This window comes from Tenrec ecaudatus, chromosome 9 (assembly GCF_050624435.1).
Source record: "Tenrec ecaudatus isolate mTenEca1 chromosome 9, mTenEca1.hap1, whole genome shotgun sequence".
Lineage (NCBI taxonomy): Eukaryota > Metazoa > Chordata > Mammalia > Afrosoricida > Tenrecidae > Tenrec > Tenrec ecaudatus.
The window spans coordinates 106,975,921-106,998,346 of NC_134538.1; the positions used below are offsets into that span (position 1 = coordinate 106,975,921).

The following is a 22,426-nucleotide window of genomic DNA, read 5'->3' on the forward strand; positions in this document are numbered from 1 at the left end:
CAAAATTGAAGCCCAGATACCATTCCCTCCTTCAGATTTGGATTATATTATTTACCATCCTTGGATCACACAGATGCTTCTTCCAAGGGGGCTTAGTTCGGTGGCTGCTTGTTTGAAGATAAGCCTTTAGGACCATAGCCAGTCACCATCTAGTTTCTTCAGTAAATTTTGCTATAGCACCCATACATTCATGATGGCGAGCATCACAGGCAGAATGGTCATGAGACTTTAACTCTTTACATGAGTAGAAGACTTCATCTTTCACTTGAGGAGTGTCTGGTGGTTTTGAACTGCTGGCTTTGCAGTTAGCAGCCCAAGGCATATCGCACACTGTCAAAGCTCCTCTTCTAGTACTTAGTTCTAGATTATTAACACCACTCAATAAACCTTTAAAAACCAGTAACCGTTTACCACTCACTCACTGCCACTGAGTTGATGCTAACTCACAGTCACCATATGCATCACACAATTATGATATTTAAGAAGAGTTTATTGGTAAACACAAGGCCTCTCTTTCCATCTTAGTGGTACTGATGATAGGAAATTAATTTTAGAGTTATTAAAGCTCTTTATGGATACTCTACATCAATTTCCAGGATCTCCAAGATGCATTCATTCTTACTTTAATGTTTTAAATATCATTAAAATTTTATTATTTGAAAATATAAGCACTCATTTAAGATTCATAAGAAATTGAGTGTACATTATAACCATAAAATATTTCCTGAGATGTCTGTAATACATTGCTGCTGCAAAAATGCTAATCAACTTTGAATGGCAAAGGATTATTTTCCTTTTGAATGTGTGTAACTAATGCACATTAGTTTCGATTACAAAGAAACATGACCATAAAGTAATGAACTAACTTGCACAGAATTATATCTCTGAACTTATTGCCAAAACACACATTTTAAAATTATACAAATTGCTTCCACATATGGAAATATAAAGTTTTTCTGTGTACTATATAGTGGCTTTCTGGTAAATATTACAAAACTTCTCAGAGTTCAAAGCTGTGCCAGAAGGGATATGGATATTTTTCATGTTCAAATTTACATTACAGAAACCAACAAAATAAATATTTGCTTTAGATAACAAAATTAAGTAAGTCTTTGCAAATATATTGTACTCCTTAAAACCCGAACTCACTGCCATCTGGTCATTACTGACTCACAGCGAACCTCTGTGAGTTTCTGAGACTAACTACTTGCAGTTTCTCCCACGGAGTTGCTGGTGGTTTGGAACTGCCACCCATTCAGATTGCAGTCCAACGTGTAACCACCACATTACCAGGCTTCTATTCCGTTTCTTAGTCACATCTAAATTATTCTTAAATATTTTCTGTTTATTATATAAAATAATTTGTTTTACAAAAATTAATAAGCTCAAACAATCAAACACAGTAAATCTAGCAAGCTAATTTCATCTGCAACAGGGAGGATACACTTTTTACTGGGAGGCAAGATTCCTTTCAAATGGTTATCTAAAAAGACCTATTAATTACCGCCACGTTGAAAATACATAATGTACCGTTTGAATTGCTGAAAACTTTTGGAAAAAAAAATTAATTCTGTAACATAGTGAAGTAGTTAATGTCACTGCATTATGCACTTAAAATGATTAAAATGCAAAGTCTTTTGTTTAATACATTTTACAATAAATTATTTTTATAATGTATGTGGTAAAGCATTAAGAAAATATTTTATCTTAATATATACGTGGCAGGACAGGCAGTAAGACTAACTTCCGAAATCACCTGGCTTGTTAAATATGAGCTAGTATATGAAAGGGCTAGAAAGTGCTGAACCCTTGGAGTTTCACTGAGTAGTCTGTGGTGGATCATTCACAACATCTGAACGTGTTGAATCTGAAATATCAGTATGCTAAACACACTTAGCAATGTTTGTAAAGCGTATTTCATATAGAAAGCTCCAAAGAATATTTCCTTATAGGATTAACAGCCAGATGAAAAATAATTTATTTTTTGTCATGTCTGGTACTACAGTCAGTATGCCATCTGATAGTACACATCTCCTAATGGCTCGATTTTAGACTCAATGCCCATTCTCGAAAACATTTCATTTTCACTCAGACTGGCACAGTGAATACACACAGTAAAATTCTTAAGGGCACAAGCAGGATCATTTTATACAGCTTTCCTGGCATTGAAGAACCGTAATAGTATCTCAGATTAAAAAGGTAGCCAAGTTGGGGCTCTTAGCCCAAATTCAGCCCTTCAATAAACATAGCAGTGGCAGCATAGCGTGCCAAACACCACAAAAGGAGAGCGGCGCACTTAATCTCACTAGAGACACTTCAGGTTTCACTTCTTATTATACACAGGGATTTAACTAAAGCAATATTTTTTTCATACTTACTGAATAAGGAGGAGTAGGTAGTGAGATTCTAGAAATAAGTTTCAACATGTGTCCATTTCTTTTATGATTAAAATGAAAAATAGAAGTATTAACAATTACTGAGTTATTTTCATCCAAATGTTCACACAGAGGAAAAGGATTTGGTAAAGGGACTCGAGATTCCACCTCATAAATGTCTTCATCTTGTTCTTCCGAACAAGAGCCACTGAGTCTGACAGTTGCTAAGTAAGATCTATAAGAATCCATTCTGCAAGATGTAGCTGCCAATCGTCCTCATCTGCTATATCAAGTTTTCACTCAATTTTAAAAGTTCATTTTTAGTCCATTATTTTAAACAATACCAAATAAACATTAAAAAATTAATCCATAGGATTGAACAATAAAAAGGAGGAGAAAGTACAGGAAAAATGCCCATAAATGTAAAAAAAACCAAAAATAAACCCAGGTCTTCATCATAAAAATCAAAACCCAAAAACAACACTAACAATGAAAAACTCAACTAAATTAAAAAACAGGAAAAAACAAAAACAAAAAATATAAGTCAATTAAGCAAGTAAACAAAAAGACCTTCATTCAACAAAAATAATTAATTAAATCCATGATGAAATGAAACTATAAATATCTCGTTAGCTGAGCCATAAGCCAGCTTTCAGTATCAAACAGGTCTGTGTTAATAAATAAGCTCTCCAAGCAGACGTTGGCAGGTCAAGTTTTAAATCTCCTTGGAAGCCGTCTTGAGAAACGCATGCAGTTGTACCACGATTTGCCTTGTTCTTGCTGCTTTACTCAATTCAAAAAGAAAAGGTCTGAACTTGAGCTATACTCAGTTCTCTCATGCCCAGCCAAAGGCTTCTAGTCAGTGTCCTCTGGGAAAAGGTCGGAACACAGGGTGTGGTATCATGTCCTTACCTATAGATACACTGACAGGTGGAATGTGAATGAACACGCCCATACCAAAGCCTGTCTAACAGGATCCATGTTTCACACCAGAGCTCTGAACGGGACATTTAAACAGATTATTAATGCTTCAAAAAGAAGCTGGTGTTTTTCCATCCTATTAAAGCAGTGTTTTAATTTAAAATGCTAAATCACTGAGTCCACACTATTAAATCAGTTCAAATAATCATTTTTGGGAAACTGAATTAGTACTTGTTTTTGATATTTCCTTAAAATGAATACTCATTCTTTTGTACAGCCCCTGAAGCTAAATACAGATACGCTATCATGACTCATTTCCACATTGAATTGTTCACAGCGTAAACGTTAAGAAAAAGAAGCAACACATGCCTTGTTTTTCAGCTGCATTATATACATTATATACGGTAGTTGGTATGTACACCACATAAGAGCCTATGTACTCTTCACTAAAATTTAAAAGTCCAAGTAACAGGTGAGAAAACTGAGTTAGCCTCTGGTTACTCCAGAAACCAGGAGAGTAGTAAATTACCTATTAAGAATTTGAAAAGATAAACACCTTGCTTTTTAATGTTAAGAGATTTGCAATAATTAAGCTCTTTTTAATAAGGCAAAAAAACTTTCATTTGGGGCCGTGTCATGGAATGAACTGTGTACCCCTCAGCTGGGTGTCAACTTGGCTGGGTCATTATCCTCCAGACCCTCAGTAGTCTGACAGTTACCTAATGATGCACTCCTCCTCCATGATAGGTTCTGATGTGATCAGCCAATCAATTTTGAGGGCATCAGGGTCGGATGCCACACCCGTACTCAGGTCACAGCCCCGTAATGGGGTTTTCCCTGCATCATCTTTTATAAGAGAGAAGAAAGCAGAGAAATAAGGCCCTGATTAACACTAAGAAAAAAGAGCTGGTTGCAGAGTGGGGTTCCAAAGCCGGGAAACATAGAAATCTCCACGGAACGGCAGGCCCACAGATGCTGAGAGGAAATAAAGGCCTCTGCTCAGAGCCAACTGAGGACAGTCCCTCCTTCCGCCAGCACCCGAGACTCAGCCACCCAGGCTCCTGGGCATTCCACGACAGCAGCACTAACTAACCAAGGCAGTGTCTTTTCTCCATCCTGAAACGAAACACCCTAAAGCCAGCCACAAGGCCTTTGTCTAATCTAGAAAAGCAAGTAGGTAATATCAATAAAAATCCACTTTATGCCACTTTCAGTGATTTGGTTATTTAAAGAAGCTGCTAACGCCAATTCTTCAAAGTAGATAAGCTCAAAATTGATGAGAGAGTGTGGGGAAGAAGATGGGCAGCTGCTTGTCACAAATTCTGCAACTTGGGGGTGGGGAGGCTGAGATGAATCGGGGAGCAAACAATGAATGCACTAGAACTGAATGTGATGATGTATACAACTTTTAAAAAGTGATTAGAACAAAATGCTTTGAGAATGATGAGGGTAATGAACGTACAAATGTGCTTTACACAATTATGTATGTATGGATTGTGATAAAAGTTGCACGAGCCCCTAATAAAACGATGAAAAGGAAAGTGAATTGACTATGGAAGTGTATGGTATTTTATCAAGAAAACTACTAAAAAAAAAAAAGAAACTAAAGTTGGCCGATGGTTACCCTGGGTGAAAGAGGCAGAGCTTTTGCTTAGGGGGCAAAATTGATGTCAATGGTGGTGGGATAATTTCGAAAAGGCTATCAATAATGGTTGTGCGACAGGAAGAGCATAATCGATGGCCCCGAGTCATACATGTAGCAGCTGTTGAACTGGAGAATGCTTTGTTTTGTATATTTTTGCCACAGCTTAAAAATGCTAACTACACTAATAACAGCGAGTACAAAGATGAAGTAATGTCCTAAAATTGATTGTGGTAATGATTGTACTATTGAATTGTGTATGTGGATAAAGGACAAATAAAACTGCTGTAAAAATTCTGCAACTTGGAAATGACCAACTTCCCTTACTCTCTGAGTCCTCTAGTTAGTCTGAAAAAATAACTTAGCAGTTGCTTAAGACGGAGGCTTAACCCTAAGACAGCTGCAGCCAAACCTGATTTTCCTCTAACTCTAGTAGCTATCAGGAACCTGGTGGGTTAGTGGGTTATGCGTGGGCTGTTAACAGCAAGGTCAGCAGTTTGACTCCACCAGTGGCTCCACAAGAGAAAGAGGAGGCTTTCTGCTCCCACAAAGATTTATACCCACGGGGAAAGTTCTTTGGGTTTCTGTGAGTTAGAATTAATTTGATGTCAGTGGGTTTAGTTGTGCTGATAAAACTACCAAAATCACATCGTGGTCACAGGTTGGTGTGCTTCTTCCATGTGGGCTTTGTTGCTTATGAGCTAGATGGCTGCTTGTTTACCTGCAAGTCTTTAAGACCCCAGATGCTGTATCTTTTGATAGCCGGGCACCATCAGCTTTCTTCACCACATTTGTTTATGCACCCGCTTTGTCTTCAGTGATAGTGTTGGGAAGGTGTGCATCATGGAATGCCAATTTAATAGAACAACGTGTTCTTGCATTAAGTACTTGAGTGGAAGTCCAATGTCCATCTGCTGCCTTAATGCTAAACCTATAAATATATGCACATAGATCTGTAGGCAACCCTTACAGAAGGGTCACGGGAAGGAGACAATCCAGTAAGGGTGCGGTGTAGCAACGATGAAACATACAACTTTCTTCTAGTTCCTAAATGCTTGCCCTCCCCCCCACTATCATGATCCCAATTCTACCATACAAATCTGGCTAGACCAGAGGATGAACACTGCTACAGATAGGAACTGGAAACACAGGGAATCCAGGACAGATGATCCCTTCAGGACCAGTGGTGAGAGTGGCGATGCCTGGAGGGTGGACGGAAGGTTGGAAATAGAAAGGGGGAACCGATTATAAGGATCTACATATAACCTCCTCCCTGGGGGACGGAAAACACAAAAGTGGTTGAAGGGAGACGTTGGACAGTGTAACATGACAAAATAATAATTTATAAATTATCAAGGGTTCATAAGGGAGGGGGAGGGGGGAAGGGAGGGAGAAAAATGAGGAGCTGATACCCAAGGGCTCAAGTAGAAAGCAAATGTTTTGAGAATAATGAGGGCAACAAATGTACAAATGTGCTTGACACAATGGATAGATGTATGGATTGTGGTAAGAATTGTATGAGTCCCCCCAAAAAAAACGATTTAAAAAAATTACCAAAATCCTGGCTGTTCACCTTTTAAGAAGTGGTAGCACCCATGCTTAGCATATCAACTACCTCATTCCCTGCTCTCTCTACAAATTAAGTTTATTTTGATAACACAGTGTCTAATTTCTTTTATTTGAAACAAAAACAAAGCCCCTGTAAGTTAAGAACTACCTCTTTATAAGTGGCAACATTTAGGTCAAGATAACCTCAAAGAAAGGAAAGGGAAAGAGGACTCAATAAAGCAAGAGATTAAAATGACTTATGACAGTCCTCATGACAACAGTACATTCATGGATAGTACAGTACAGCAACTGCTTTTCAGAAGGATTACTGTGAATTAAAATAATTGAACTTAAATTATTATTTTTTTCTATTAAAAATTAATTTTCATCTTGGCACATAAAACATTTTTTTTGGGAGGGACAATCAAAACCAGTTCAAATAAAATGAATAATTTTTAGAGGGACACAGTTTTAATTATCCAGACTACCTCATTATTCCTAGGTTTATGATAATCAAGAGCTTAATATACATTTCAAGATTATTAATTTACAGTAAACACATGGCCTTCGAGTCAATTCCAACTCATATTGCCCTTATTTAGTGTTCCTGACTGAAAATCTGTACAATTGCAAACAGCTTCATTTTTCTCATGCAGCATGGCTGATTTGATCTGCCGACCTTTCCATCAGCAGTTCAACACTTACCTGACAGAGCCCACCAGGGCTCATTAACCTCCAGCATTTCCCAAACAAAACAGTTTGAATTAAAAAAAATAAATGACATCTAAATTTCCCCCATGTCATTTTCCTCACTGGAAAACAATTCTGTTGCTCTCTTCTAAAATTTGTTGTTTTCTTATTTTGTGAGAGGACACAAAAACAGAACAGAAACTTACTACGTATTGCTGTTACATCCTCAGAGTTACTTTTTTTTGAGGAAATAAAGACACATGGAGCTTAGGTTCCATTAGTCTCAAAGTATTATGAAACTGTACCTAATCCTACAATGAAAAACCATTCTTTAAAAAGGAGGAAAAAAAGAAAACCATTCTTAATTGATTTCTTCTAGAACTTAAAAGAAGCCCATTGGCAAATAAACTCCATTGGCTCAAAATGGTACTTGAATCTGGAAAACTAAATGATGTGTAACAATTCCTACAGAACAGATGGATTTCTATTTTTAGTTTGTCCAACACTTGCAAAGATAATTTCTCTGTAGAGTAACAAAAAGACTACAAAATAAAAACTGTTAAAAGCGATAACCTTTTTAAGGCCCTAAAGGTCCATCTCTATTTTTACAATCATAATGAAAGTTTACAAACCAACAGAAAGTTACCATTATGCTAAGCATAAGCCTTATTTTATGATAGCAAAAGACACACTGTTGCTGTTAGCTGCTACTGAGTTTCCAGCTCTTATCTGTACCCAGGTACATGCTCTGGTCTAGCGGGATTCACAAGGTAGAATTGGGGTCATGATAGTGGGGGTGGGGGAGAAAGCATTTAGGAGCTAGAGGAAAGTTGTATGTTTCATCGTTGCTACACTGGCATCCTGACTGGCTTGTCTCTTTTTTGTGACCCTTCGGTAAGGGGATGTCCAGTTGTATACAGATGGGCTTTGGGTCTCCACTCCATACTCCCTCTCATTCACAATATGATTTTTCTGTTCTGGGTCTTTAGTACCTGATACCTGATCCCATCAACACCTCCTGATCACACAGGCTGGTGTACTGCATCTATGTGGACTTTTTTGCTTCTCAACTAGATGGCTGCTTGTTTATCTTCAAGCCTGTAAGACCCCCCAACACTATCTTTTGATAGCCAGACACCATCAGCTTTCTTCACATTTTCTTAGGCACCCACTTTGTCTTCAGCGACAGATTCCAACTGATTTCTTGATTGCTGCTTCCAAGGGTACTGATCGTGGATCCAGGTAAAATGAAATCCTTGACAACTTCAACCTTTGTCCCATTTATCATGAGTTACTTGATCCAACTAGGGTTTTAATTTTCTTTATATTGAGCTCTAATCCATCAAGGCCATAGACTTCACCTTCCTCTCTTTCAAATCATTTTTCTCCTGCATCAACTTGATGTCTTATGACTTCAGCAAGGAAGCTGTCACCTTCTCCTCGCTCCATTCAACACCCTTCTTTACCACCCTCCTGCATATCCACCCATCACACAAGTGTGTGAGTGATCTCTGTAAAACACAAAGTTGGTAAGATTCTTTTCCTGCTAGCAATATTAGGGCTCCTCACACCTTCCAGGGTTTTGACATGCGAGCACTTCTGTCCTTCCATCCTGAGCTTCCCCTTGTTTCCACACGTCACCTGGAGGACTTATGATGCACAGTCACTCTTGTTCTCAAATCTCAAATTTGCCACAGTTTTCCTGAGAGACTTAGCTTGTATTTGTCCAAGTTTTCACCTTCTCTCCTACCATTCTCTTCTGTATCAGGCTTTCATTTCTACTGCTTCAATGAAAGTGTGCTTGTAAGTTCACTGATGATCTTCAGATTTCAAAATATATTGCTTTGTCTATAGCTAAGAAGACCATTAATTGAAAAAGTGGCTAGCTCTTTTTATGAAAGTTGTTACAAGCATGGATTAAGGCCAAACTGCATGGATTCAAATGCTAACTCTACCAAGTACTGGCCCAGAAGCCTGGGCAAGTGACTTCTCCATCCACTTTCAGGGCTTCTGCCCTTATCCCCCTTTCACAATTAGATTGTTAGCCATTCACACAAAATCTCTCAGTTCTGTTCTTTATTACAACCCAAAAAATCAAGCTTTAAAGTAAAACATTCCATTATAAAGAACCAATGAAGCAGAAAATGGAATACTAATCATTCACAAAAATGATAAAATGCCATTCTAAACAACATAAATATACTAATTAATCTGAGAGTAATTTCAGTCAGTTAATAAGGATCTCTATAGAACATTAATAACTAAAATGAAATTTAGTATAAAAGTTCTAGAAGGCTATTTCTTTTCCCTTAAAATTATGACTCATCAAAGAAATGTCTAATTTTTATACCTAGTTTCAGCATTCTTCGACACAATAGGTATTAGGAAAATTTCAAAACTAAGCCTGACAAATGTGATTATTATACTAATAATTTCTAGATCAGTAATTCTCAAACTTCAATGTGCATCAGAATCTGTTAAATATTACACCTTGTGAATATATCTATGGAAAATATTGATTCCTACTTAACTGCAATCAATGCTAATTTGGCCAGTCAATCTAGCTACAATGCAGAAATATAACGACAGTCTAAGGATATAGTTGCCTGGCTAGTGAGTTCTCATTGCAGTGTAGACTGCACTTAGACCCTATTGCTCTTGGAGATACACTGCAAACTTTATTAAGAAAAAAGATGCAGACTTTCCTCAATAAGCAAGAATGAATCTAGGAAAAACTTTGGTTAAGTGTCATATCTGAAGATGATTCTTTTGGTGTCAATTATTTTACCAGACACACATGGTGTGGTGATAATATTTCCTTCATTGATTCACAAAATCAAAGAATAAAAAGAGAGACAGGGGAAAAAAAGGCTCACAATGTTAACCAAGTTGTGGGTATTTAACAAATAAGTTTTCAAGTGTCACTAACCAACACATGACCTACAATCATAGATATAGCCTATAATCATAAATGGAGGTCAATAAATATGGTATCAAACTACCAAATATATAACTTTTTTGCCCTAAGTCCCATAGTCATTGCTATTACAGAAGGATCATATACTGAATGTTTCTGACAGAAAAAAGTGACATGATTGAAAGCCAGATGTCAGAAATAAGAGCTCAAAAACCCTCTCACATTGCTTTTCTCGACACAGAAATATCTGGACTTAGGGTGCTCTAAATAAAGATATCAAAACAATGTTAACAATAATGATCAAACAGTAGATGGCAACAATATATTTATTTGCTTATCATAGCAGCTATGAATCCACAGTTGTTTTAGACTAAATATTTTAAAATATGGAATTGGATTCAATGTGATTTTCAATTTCTGGATACAAAGACTTAAGACACAACTATTACACACGATGTGAAATTTTATAGGGAGAGAAAACCACAATTTAGGTTATAAATATGTTTAGATAAGTGTTTAAATTTCTATCAAAACAACCTACCAAAGTAGAAACAGCCTTAATTTCCAATCAAAGGATTTTAAAGTGAAGTAATCTAGTCATATTGCACAAAGGATATAAAATTCATGTGAAGAAAAAGCAAGTCTTATTTGTTGTCAAATAACAGGGGTGTTATGCTAGAGAATTTGGTTTTCTATATTACTTTTATTACTATTGCTTAAAATAAATAACATATTTTAATGTAACATGTCATATGATGCTGAAATGAAGATCTCTTTGGGTACCAAAAAGGTAGCATGCAAGAAGAGTCTAGAAAATGTGAAGAGGAAGAAGTGGGAGGAGCTATTGATGTAGTGTATCAGTCTTTAGTACCGAGAAAGAAGAACGATACTGGTATTGAGTCACAAAAAAATTAATGAGTAGAGGGGAGGTTAACTAAATTTCTGTGGAACAATAGAGAGAAAAAAGTTGTAGTCACTCCACTTCTTAAAAGCATAGCTACTTTGAGTCCACTACTGAGTATCAGAAGTATAAGGAGATTTACCTGATTACTGGTTTCACTTATAGCTTCTAGAAGTTTTTCAACTGCGGCTTGTAACCGAGAACTGATGTTCAGCATGAGTTCTTCATTTTCAGGGTCTATTTCAGTTCCAGTCAGGCCACTTCTCACGAGTCCTTGTGACAGCTCTGTTCCTTCCTCAGAGCCTTTGGCCCACATGCTAGTGTCACTGCTTGGCATATCACTTCCAGAATAAGAGGGTATGGCTTCATCTGTAACTAGATTAAAAAGGGTTTAAAGGCATAAGATACTAATAATTATACAGTTTTTAAAAAGTTATGAAATATACCGTAACTAGAGCACAAAAGCATCAAAACTCTAAGGACTTATAACAGCATCACAACAAAACTGTGGATGTGATTCAAGATAAAACACACAAACACAGAACATAATGTTATTCAATAACTGAATAGGGAAGAAAGAGAAGACTACTGCTATACTAATAGGGCTTTAAAAGAATGGCTATTTGGGTTATTTAGTATTTCTCCTTTTATAACAACTTTCAGCAGTAAATACCCACCATGTAGAATTCTCTAAGGAATGAGAACATGTAAGTAATAAGACATTGTTCCTAATCTCGAGGACTTGATAGTGTAACACAAAAACAAGTACATAAAACTTCTTCCAAAGAAAACTATTGTGCAATGTGATGTTGAGGGCACATGGGGAGGTAAACGTGTCTGACTTGGCAGCAGACCTTGTGATTTTTGAGTACTACCCAGGCCAGATGCTACAGAGGACTGAGATCATTGTGCAGTTGGCTGCTTTGGTGAACAGTATGCTGGGAAGATACTGGCCTGCAGAGCAGCTCTAGATTAGCTATGGATTTACCTATCCATACTAGTCTTAACTCTTACATAGAAATAACTGAGTTTACAGGGACAGAAGATTAGCTTTGGGAATGTTTTGCTAAAGAGAAATAATAGCATTGTTATCGATCACTGTGATTAAACACAATACTCGACCATTAGGAGCCTGCTACAACCTAACAATGAAATTACCTGAAAACAAATTGCTTATTCATTATTATATGTAACACATGTTAACTGTCAGCAACCATCCAAAGTTAACAGACTGAAAGCAGAGGGAATGTTCATTTTCAAAGTGCTTAGAACACGTTTAGTTTGTCACTGTTACCCAGGAGAACATGAACTGGTAATGTGTCTTGCTACAGCAGCCAGTGCCACATGGAATTGTCTGTCTTATGCAAAGTCTGCATTCAGCACAATTCAATATTAAGTACGTCCTTTATACAAGCCATGGGCTGAGAAGTCGAATACTGAATTCTAGGAAATAATTTCAAATGTTTGCTTTTACACAGATGTGGTGATGTGAAATAGCTTCAATATGGTTCTTTAATCCATGTCTCTCTCTCACCAAATGACTGAATAGGGCCATGCAAACAGGGTGTGTGAAAACACTTATTAATAAAGGGATTGGTCAATTTTGCCATTCCTCTGTATAAAAGAGCCTACACTGAAGATGAGAGAATCCTGGGACAATCAAGAAAGAATGTCTTCCAAGAGAACAGGGGTGGAGGTCCCTGTCTGAAGTGGTGGAGGCTATGACAGAGCTATAGGAGAAAGCAAAGGAGACAGAGACCAAGGGACCAAATGACTGAGAGGCTAAGGACCAGAGAGAGATTTGGCTGCTGGCTGAGGAGAAATGCTGCAGTGGACCAATGACTATATCCTTTTTTGGACTATATCCTTAATATTTTCTGAACTTGCCTTGTGGTAACCTGTTAGCTTTCCCAATAAACCTTCATAATTGTGAACATGTCTAAGCTCTGTGTGACTCTTGCCACATATTTTTGAACCCAGCAGAGAAGCAGAGTTTTAGAATAGGATAAAAGAAGGATGGAGGTTGGAGGTATGTCTGACCTCTGCCTTGGGTTAACGTGGAGACAGATACTCCTCCCCACGGGGCCTACTGATTCAAAGTATAATAGCTAACAAAATTGCAATTTGGTATTTTTCACGGTTCGAAAAACAGACAAGGCCAATATCTACTTCTATTATTTCATGTGTTCAAAATTGAATGTTCAGATAATAGGGATCCATACTTTCTAAATGCTTATGAATTCAACATGGTTCAGATGTACAAAGTTCAGGCTAAAGTACAGAGGAAAGTAATTAAGTGATATGTTTGAACAAGTTCTGGCAACAAGAAATATTAATAGCTTATTTCTAATTGTTATTTTTATTAATAGTCTATTTCTAATTTAATGACATAATGAATATTAATGTTAGAAATATTAGTATGATATCTTCTTTTTCATGGATACAAAGGCTAGTAGGATGTGACGAGAGCGTCTATGTAAAGGGTGAAAAGGATGTGGGGAAGGTAGGGAAAGAGAGAAGAGTTTAGAAAGTAGGCTGCATACAGGTTGTTAATGATCTTTAAATTTTACTCACTAATTCTATTATGTTCACTCTACAGTAGATACGAACCTGTTCCTCAGGTTCAAGGGTCTCCCCCTGCTTAATGGTGCTTTGACAATTGTTAGTCCCAAATGAAACCCACTCACTGCAGCCTGACCCTTACACAGTGCAGATGAGAAACCTGAACTGATGCCCTGAGAGAGACTTGCCCAAGTTCATGATGAGCTAGGGCAAGAAGCAGGCTTTCAGAAGATTTCCTTCTGTAACATCGCATATTCTCTGAGAACATGACCTTGCTCCAAAGGCAGTTGCAATAAATGCCATGCAGTCTTGGGGTGGGTGGGGGTGTGCATTGTAACACTGAAATATCAGTGTATGCCTAGAAAACAATTTTTTTTCAGTACATTTGGGGAACGCATTTTGAAGTGGATTTAATATTTATTCATGTTCAAGTGTTTTCACAGGGTTCAAAAGTTCCTTTCAATTCTATAACCCTGGTAACTGATATGAGGAAGCCAACACGAAATAATTTTTTTTTACCATAGAGAGACAAGTCCATACATGTTTAATATCTAAACAAGTTCAGGCCTGAAGGCTGAAATAGATCACAAGTACTACTTACAACAAAGCCATATATGAAATACTTGAAACGTAAAGGTTGTTTCATTAAAAAAAAAAAAGTTGTTTCCTAATCAAAAAAACTTTACTTTTTTGTCTACTAAATAAAACACCAAAGAAATATTTTAAAATGTATTTTATACAACTGATGTATGGATTGCTACAAGAGCTGTAAGAGCCCCCAACAAAATGACCTTTTAATAAAAAAATGTATCTTAGTTTTCCTTTGTTTTAAAAAAATAATTTAATCATTTTATTGAGGGCTCATACAACTCTTATCACAATCCATACATCCATCAATTGTGTCAAGCACATTTGTACATTTGTTACCATCATCGTTCTCAAAACATTTGCTTTCTACTTGAGCCCTTGTATCAGCTCATTATTTTTCCCCTCCCTCCCCACTCCCCCGTATCTTAGTTTTTCTAATAATGGTTCCATTAAACACATGAAGGATCACCAGAAAAATTTTTCACATGTGGGACACGGTATCAATATTTTAAAGCCACTCTTTCCCTCAAGGTCTATGAAAAAATGGAAGGTTCTATAGTTATATTTATACTATTTTTATTATATATTCAATTAATTCAATCTTCTTTATGATTTAAAATGGACCTGACAAGCATCCCCTAATGACATTAGGTCTAAAAAATAGCAAACTCACTGCCACCCAGTTGGTTCTGACCTGCAGTGCCTCTATCGGACACGGGGAACTGTGGGTTGTAGAGACTTACTTTGTAGGGAAGGAGAAAGCCTCATTTTCCTCCCAGGAAGCAGCTGGTCTTTTCAAACTGTTGACCAAGGAGGACCCTAATTTTATTAGTGAAGCTAGCACATTATTGCTGAGACATAAGGGAATTAAATGGAATCTGTACATCATAATCAACAATTTTAAGACCATCAAATTCTAATTTGTTACAATGTTCTATATTATATAGGAAGTCTTCAAAAAGCTCATGTTTTTCCATGTGCGTACGTATTTAAAAATATTTTTGCTTCAAAATAAACTCACACTAACTTGTTGTAACTTGGCTAAACAGGATTTAGTTTGTAGTTTGAAGCACTAAGGAAGATAAAATATCGTTTGAAAAGAGCCTCTGGCCAGTCGGTTCTCCAAGACGCTCTTTCCTGGCGGTTCCTCGCGAGCTCTCCGGAACCCCTTCCACCCCGCCGTCATGTCGCAGGCCGAGTTTGACAAAGCTGCTGAAGAAGTTAAGCACCTTAAGACCAAGCCAGCAGATGATGAAATGCTCTTCATCTACAGTCGTTTCAAACAAGCCACTGTGGGCGACATAAACACAAAACGACCTGGGATGTTGGACTTGAAGGGCAAAGCCAAGTGGGATGCCTGGAATGAGCTGAAAGGGACGTCCAAGGAGGATGCCATGAACGCGTACATAGCCAAGGCAGAAGAGCTAAAGCAAAAGTACGGAATATAAAAGGGACTGGAGGTGGATGCCAGCCAAGCCTTTGATCCCATCAGATGCCTTGTTCTTTTTCTTATTGCGGTTGAAGTTATGCGGTGATGGTGACCCGTTAACCCAGTTCCTCAAGCCGTCCAAGATAAAGCTTTCCCAGATGAAGAGCAAAAAACGTTACTAACTTTATTTGTAGATCAATTAAAAGTGAATTTGCTACACCAAAAAAGAAAAAGAAAAGAGCCTCTATTGCAAAGGGCATTTATAGAGGTCTAGATAAAGACATGTACACATGCAAATAAGTTTATATGAGGATGGGGAAATAGATCTATGTGCATATATTTATAGGTTCAGTATTAGGGTAGCAAAAGGATGTTGGGTCTCGACACAAGTACTCCCTCAATGCAAGAATACTTTCTTCTATTAAATTGGCATTCTATGGTGCTCACCTTCCCAACACAACTGCTGAAGACAAAGTGGGTGAATAAGCAAATGTGATGAAGAAAGCTGATGGTGCCCGGCTAGCAAAGGAGATAGCGTCTAGGGTCTTAAAGGCTTGAAGGTAAACAAGCAGCCATCTAGCTCAGAAGCAACAAAGCCCACATGGAAGAAGCACACCAGCCTGTGTGATCTCAAGGTGCCAAAGGGAGCAGTTATCAGGAATCAAAGAACAAAAAAATCATAGCACTGTGTGCTCATCTTCAGGGTAAGATTGCTAAAGACACATGGGTGCATAAGCAAATGTGGCAAAGAAAGCTGATGGTGCCTGGCTATCAAAAGATATAGCATCTGGGGTCTTAAAGGCTTGAAGGTAAACAAGCAGCCATCTAGCCTAGAAGTGACAAAGCCCACATGGAAGAAGCACTCTAGCCTGTGCGAGGTGTCAAAGGGATCAGGTATCAACAAGTATCATAAGAACAAAAAGATCTTATCATAGTGAATGAGGTGGGCCACTGGATATCCCCTTACAGAAGGGTCTTGAGGAGGACAAGAGCCAGTCAGGGTGTGATGTAGCAACAATGAAAAATACAACTTTCCTCTACTTCCTAAATGCTTCCTCCCCCCACGCCCTCAACTATCATGATAGGAACTGGAAACACAGGGAATCCAGGATGAATCATTCCTTCAGGACCAGTGGTGTGAGTGGTGATGCTGGGAGGGTGGGTTAGAAAGGGGGACCATTTACAAGGATCTACATGTGACCTCCTCCCTGGGGGATGGACAACAGAAAAGTGAGTGAAGGGAGATGTCGGACAGGGCAAGATATGTCAAAATAATAATTTATAAATTATCAAGGGTTCATGAGGGAGGGGGGAGCGGGGAGGAACGGGAAAAAATGAGCTGATGCCAGAGGCTTAAGTGAAGAGCAAATGTTTTGAGGATGAGGGCAATGAATGTACAAATGTGTTTTACACACTTGATGTATGTATGGATTGTGATAAGAGTTGTATAAGCCCCTAATAAAATGATTAAAAAGAAAAAAAAGAAAAGAACCTCTGTCATAGCAACATAAATTCTGCTAAAAAGGAAGTAAAAATAAACTTTTTATGAGAAGTGTGATAGAAAAAATGGTTAAATCATTGATATTGCATGGAAAGATCAGTAGTAATAATGCCCCAAAGAAGTCAACAGTTTACGAGCAAAACACTCACTTTAATAAGGAATCAGACAGTACTGACTATTGAGCCCTTGTAACAGTTCACATCAAGTCACAAGAAAAACATTACCCTTGTTTGTACCCCAGTAGAAAGGACCAGCCACTGACAGCAGCAACAATGGTCAACACCATGGACACCTAGTTTAGGTTACACAATTCTGATTGAAAAATAAAAGTTGGCTAAATTTTCTACTCCGTGGGTGGCATAACTGTTACATCCAGAGCAGCTGCAGGCAAGCGCTTTTTTTTGTAATTTTTTTTTTTTTTTGCAGGCAAGCTTTCGATGAAAATTTTCAACACGTGGGATCAAGATCCTGAAGCATTCCGTGGAAGAATTATAGCAGGAGAGGAAACATGCCTTACCAGTACCATCCTGATTAGAAAGCACAATGAAAGCCCTGGCTACCAAAAGATGGAACTGGTCCGGTCAAAGCAAGAGCAGAGCACACCAGTAGAGAGCAAGGGCGATGGCAACAGCGTCTTTGGATGCCCTAGGCTTTTGCTTGTTGACTCTCTGCATGGTCAAAGAATGACACATCTATTCTGAGGGTGTTAGCCAGAGATTCAGTTTGAAAAAGGGCCAGGCGAGCTTCGTGGAATGGTCCTCCTCCACAGGGACATGCTGCTCATCTTCTCATCCCACAAAGACAATCTCATGAGTTTCAAAGGGAGGTCAACAGGCATCCACCTTATAGTCTGTATTTGGCTCCATCTGACTTCTTTTTGTTTTCTAATCTTTAAAAAACAAAGTGGTATATACTTTTCTTGGACCACTGAATTCCTTTCAAATCAACAACTGGTCCTTGAGTTCAATCTGACTCAAGAGACCCTATATGATAGAGTAGCACTGCCCCTATGGGTTTCTGAGTGTATTTATAGTAGAAAGCCTCAACCTTGTCTTTTGGAGCAGTTGGTGGTTTTGAACTGCAGACCTTAAGTTTGGACTAAATAGTTATTACTGCTTACAAAAGGATCTTCACTTTAGTGGAGTTTATGTTGAGAAGGAGAACTTATATTCTTACCTTTTAATTAAATTGTTTTATGATCTTTAGGAAGTCTTCACACATTTTTTAAACTGTGGACTTAGAATTTGATTTGAAAATAAACAAACACAATCATTTATTAAAATAAATGCAGGAGCACCTATAATGATTCTTTTTGAATCTTCATATTACTCCTTAGTATCAGTCAACAGTTAAGCAATTAAAAGGCTTTTAAGTTTCTAAAAGGCTTATTGTTGTTTGTTGAGTCAGTTTTAACACACAGCAAACCTATCTATCTATGTACAAGAGAATGAAGCACTACCTGTTCCTGCACTATCTTAGTCTTAATTGCTTCAAATATATAAAGCCAGTTTAAGTAGAATATTAATTGCTGTGACTTTATCTTGGCTTGAAGAAGCCTTTCTGTGTCTCCCTGAGTGGACTATAAGTTGCTGTATAGCAGGCAGCACAGAGAAACTGTTGAATAAATGTTAGTAGAAAAGAACTTGCCACCACAACCCCACAGAAGAATTCACTTTGGAGGACAGCCATGAAGCTACAGCTCAGGGAGAAGGACATGTCTGATCAGAGCACACAGGAGAAAATGAAAGGGAAGAGACAGTGGAGCACATCCTGGCCCACGAAGCCCTGAGGAGTATATTCCTGCTCAGAGCAGCCAAAGCACAGAGAGGACCATAGGGCCGGTCCCACTATGAGATAGGACATCCCTCACTGACCCATAGCCCAGAGGGGACAACACTGGAGACACAGTGTGGGAATTGCGCTGATCTGACCCCAGCACACTGAGATGAAACATTAAGGGTGTGCAACAGAACAGCAAAGGGAAGAGCAATGAAGTCCCTGGGGAATACCAAAAATAGACTTTGAGGTCAGTGTATGGCACAACATCAGTCTCGACCAGAAAACACTCCTAAAGGTCAACAAAGAGACCTTCAACTATTTACAGGCTTTTCTTTTTTTATTGTTGTTGGGTTTTTTTTGTTTTGTTTCCTTTTGTTGCTTTGTTTTGCTGTCTTGTTTTTTGTACATAACATTATTTATACAGGTTTATCTAGATAAATTAGACTAGATAAACAATCTGGAAGAGAAAGCAAGGAGACATGGCAGAGGGGCAGGCGGGAGAAAGGAGGCGAGTGGTCAACAAACCCAGGGACGAGGGAACAACAAGTGATCTAACATTGATGGCGAGGATGGTGTAGGGGGCCTGGTAGGGCATGATCAAGGGAAATGTACCTGAGAAGCATTATTGAAACCCAAATGATGGCTGAACATGAGAGTGGGGCAAAAGGATAGTAAAAGGAAATAGAGGAAAGAACTAGGAGGCAAAGGGCATGTATAGAGGTCTAAATACAAGGCATGTACATATGTAAATATTTATACATGATGATGGGGAAATAGATCTATGTACATATATTTATAAGTTTAGAATTAAGGTAGCAGATAGACATTGGGTCTCTACTCAAGTAATCCCTCAATGCAAGAACACTTTGCTCCATTAACCTGGCATTCCATGATGCTCACCTTCCCGACAGGATCCCAAAGCAGGTATATATCAAATGTGGTGAAGAAAACTGAGGGTGACCGGCTATCAAAGATACAGTGTCTGGGGTCTTAGAGGTGTGGGGTCTTAAACAAGCAGCCATCTAGCTCAGAAGCAACAAAGCCCACCAGCCTGTGTGATCACCAGGTGTCGATGGGATCAGTTATCAGGCAGCAAAGAACAAAAAAAAATTATATCGATGTGAATCAGGGGAGTGTAAGTAGAGACTCAAAGCCCATCTGTAGGCAACTGGACATCCCCTTACAGAAGGGTCACGGGGAGAAGAGCCAATCAGGGTGCAGTATAGCAATGATGAAACATACAACTTTCCTCTAGTTCTTTAATGCTTCCTCCCCACACTATCATGATCCCAATTCTACCTTACAAATCTGGCTAGACCAGAGCACGTACATGGGTGAGAATGGCAATACCGGGAGGCTAGAGGGCCGGTGGGGCAGAAACGGGGAACCTATTACAAGAATCCACATATAACCTCCTCCCTGGGGGACAGACAACAGAAAAGTCCGTGAAGGGAGACATCAAATAGTGGAAAACATGAAAAAAAACCCCCAAAACTTATAAATTATCAAGGGGTTGTGAGGGACGGAGGGTACGGGAGGGAGGGGGAAAATGAGGAGCTCAAGTAGAATGACAATGTTTTGACAATGATGGCAACAAGTCAGGGTGCAGTGTATCAACAATGAAACATACAACTTTCCTCTAATTCCTAAATGCTTCCTCCCTCCCAAGCCCACAAACTATCATGAAGGGAGACGTCAGACATCGCAAGATATGGCAAAATAATAATTTATAAATTATCAAGGGTTCATGGGGGGGGAAGGAGGGGAAAAAGTGAGGAGCTGATGACAGGGGCTTAGGTGGAGAGCAAATGTTTTGAGAACGATGAGGGTAATGAATGTACAAATGTGCATGACACAATGGATGTATGTATGGATTGTGATGAGTTGTGTGAGCTCCAATAAAATGATTTAAAAAAAAAGAAATACAGAAGAGGGTTCTTAGTGATCGTTCACTGTGTGATGATTTTGTGTAGTAAATATAAAAGTACTTGAATGTCAGTTCTGTATAAAAACAGGGTGATTGTTAGTTAGTATTTGGTTCTTTCAGCATAGCTTTCGAGAAATCCTTTCATGAGATTCATTTACATATATTAATAAAACATATACTTATATTATTTATAAAAATTAAAGAAACAAAACCTTTGGGGGAAAAATCCATAGCATTATTTCAGTACTTATTTTACTAAAAACCAGTTTTAAAATTGTTTTTGAATTTAATAGAGGCATCTGTAATAAATTTTACTTAAAAGTTCCAAATCAAGCTTTTCCCTAAACGGAGAAATGTGCCACTGGAAACTTGAAAATCAATAAAACAAAAAAACATGCTCTCAAAAAGTACATAAATTCGTGACCCTTTTGAAGCTCTCCTCCAAAGTGGGCGAAATGAGCTGTGGGCTTGGCCTCCTGACTTAAGAGTCCAAACCCCTTCTTTCATTAGCTAACAAAAACGTCCCACTCTTGATTTACTGATTCTCTTTCCAGCAAACAAAATGGGGGAAACGGTGCCTGAAGTGTCCGCAACGTGACAGTAACATCAGGGTGCAGCCCCTGCAGATGGAGGAAAGAAGACAGCAGCTACCTTATGTCAGCACTTGAGCTCCAGAGCCACACACACTCTGTCAGGTTTCAAATATTTTTCCCAAAGGAAGTAAGGGACTTAGCAGAGAACAGTCCCTGGGTTTCTTATACTTTCCTCTAACCATATTGACAGCTAAGTGAAACTGGTGTTTTATTCAGAGAAAGCCCTTTTATTTCTAAACATAATTTATAGGGTGGTTTCAAGATGGTACGAGAAGCCTTGTTGCCATATGGTTACACATTGGACTAGTCACTGATCAAAAGGTCAGCAGTTTGAAACGACCAGTCACTCTCCAAAAGAAAGATGAGGCTTTTTACTCCCATGCAGAGTTAGTCTGGGACACCTACGGGAGTGGTTCTATCCTGTCTCGCAGGGTGGCTATGCACTGGAACCAGCTTGATGGCAGTGAGGGTGAGTTTGGTTAAAGACGCTGCTAATGCCACCGAGCCCACACGGAAGCAGCACACCAACATAGGTGACCATGAAGGACAGAGGAGACCAGGTCTCCAACAACAAAGGTGGGGTGGTGGTGAGAATCACATCACCGTGAAAGAGGGGGAGTGCATGATGGGGACCAAATGCCCACCTGTAGATAGCTGGACACCTCTTCCAGAGGGGTAGTGAGGAGGAGATGGGCCACTCAGGGTTCAGTGTAGCAACAATGAAACTCAAAATCTTCCTCTAGTTCCTGAACGTTTCCTCCCCTCCCAATCATCATGACCCCAATTCTACATTGCCTTGCGGACCTGGTTATACCAGAGGATGTACAGCGGTGCAGTGGGGATCTGGAGGCACAGGGAATCTAGGACAGACGAACCCCTCAACACCAGCGGTGGGAGTGGCGACACCAGGAGGGAAGGGCATGTAGAAAGGGAGAACCGATCTCGGAGATCTATGTGTAATCTCCTCTCTGGGAGATGGGCAAGGGGGAGGCGGGTGAGGGGACACGCCGGGGAGTATAAGATAAGATATAATAATTATTTATAAACTATCAA

The 22,426-nt window shown here is 38.8% G+C and overlaps 1 protein-coding gene and 1 pseudogene across 2 annotated transcripts in view; one reads left to right on the forward strand and one right to left on the reverse strand.

Moving 5' to 3' along the window:
* The window catches only part of AKAP9 (A-kinase anchoring protein 9), a 158,632-nt gene that overhangs the window by 50,699 nt on the left and 85,507 nt on the right, over positions 1–22,426 (reverse strand). For both annotated transcript variants that reach the window (XM_075558430.1, XM_075558429.1), the window contains exon 18: positions 11,137–11,369. In XM_075558430.1, the coding sequence (XP_075414545.1) occupies positions 11,137–11,369 (233 nt within the window). The remainder of the gene's footprint in view (positions 1–11,136; positions 11,370–22,426) is intronic.
* On the forward strand, positions 15,260–15,811 carry LOC142457078 (acyl-CoA-binding protein pseudogene; annotated as a pseudogene).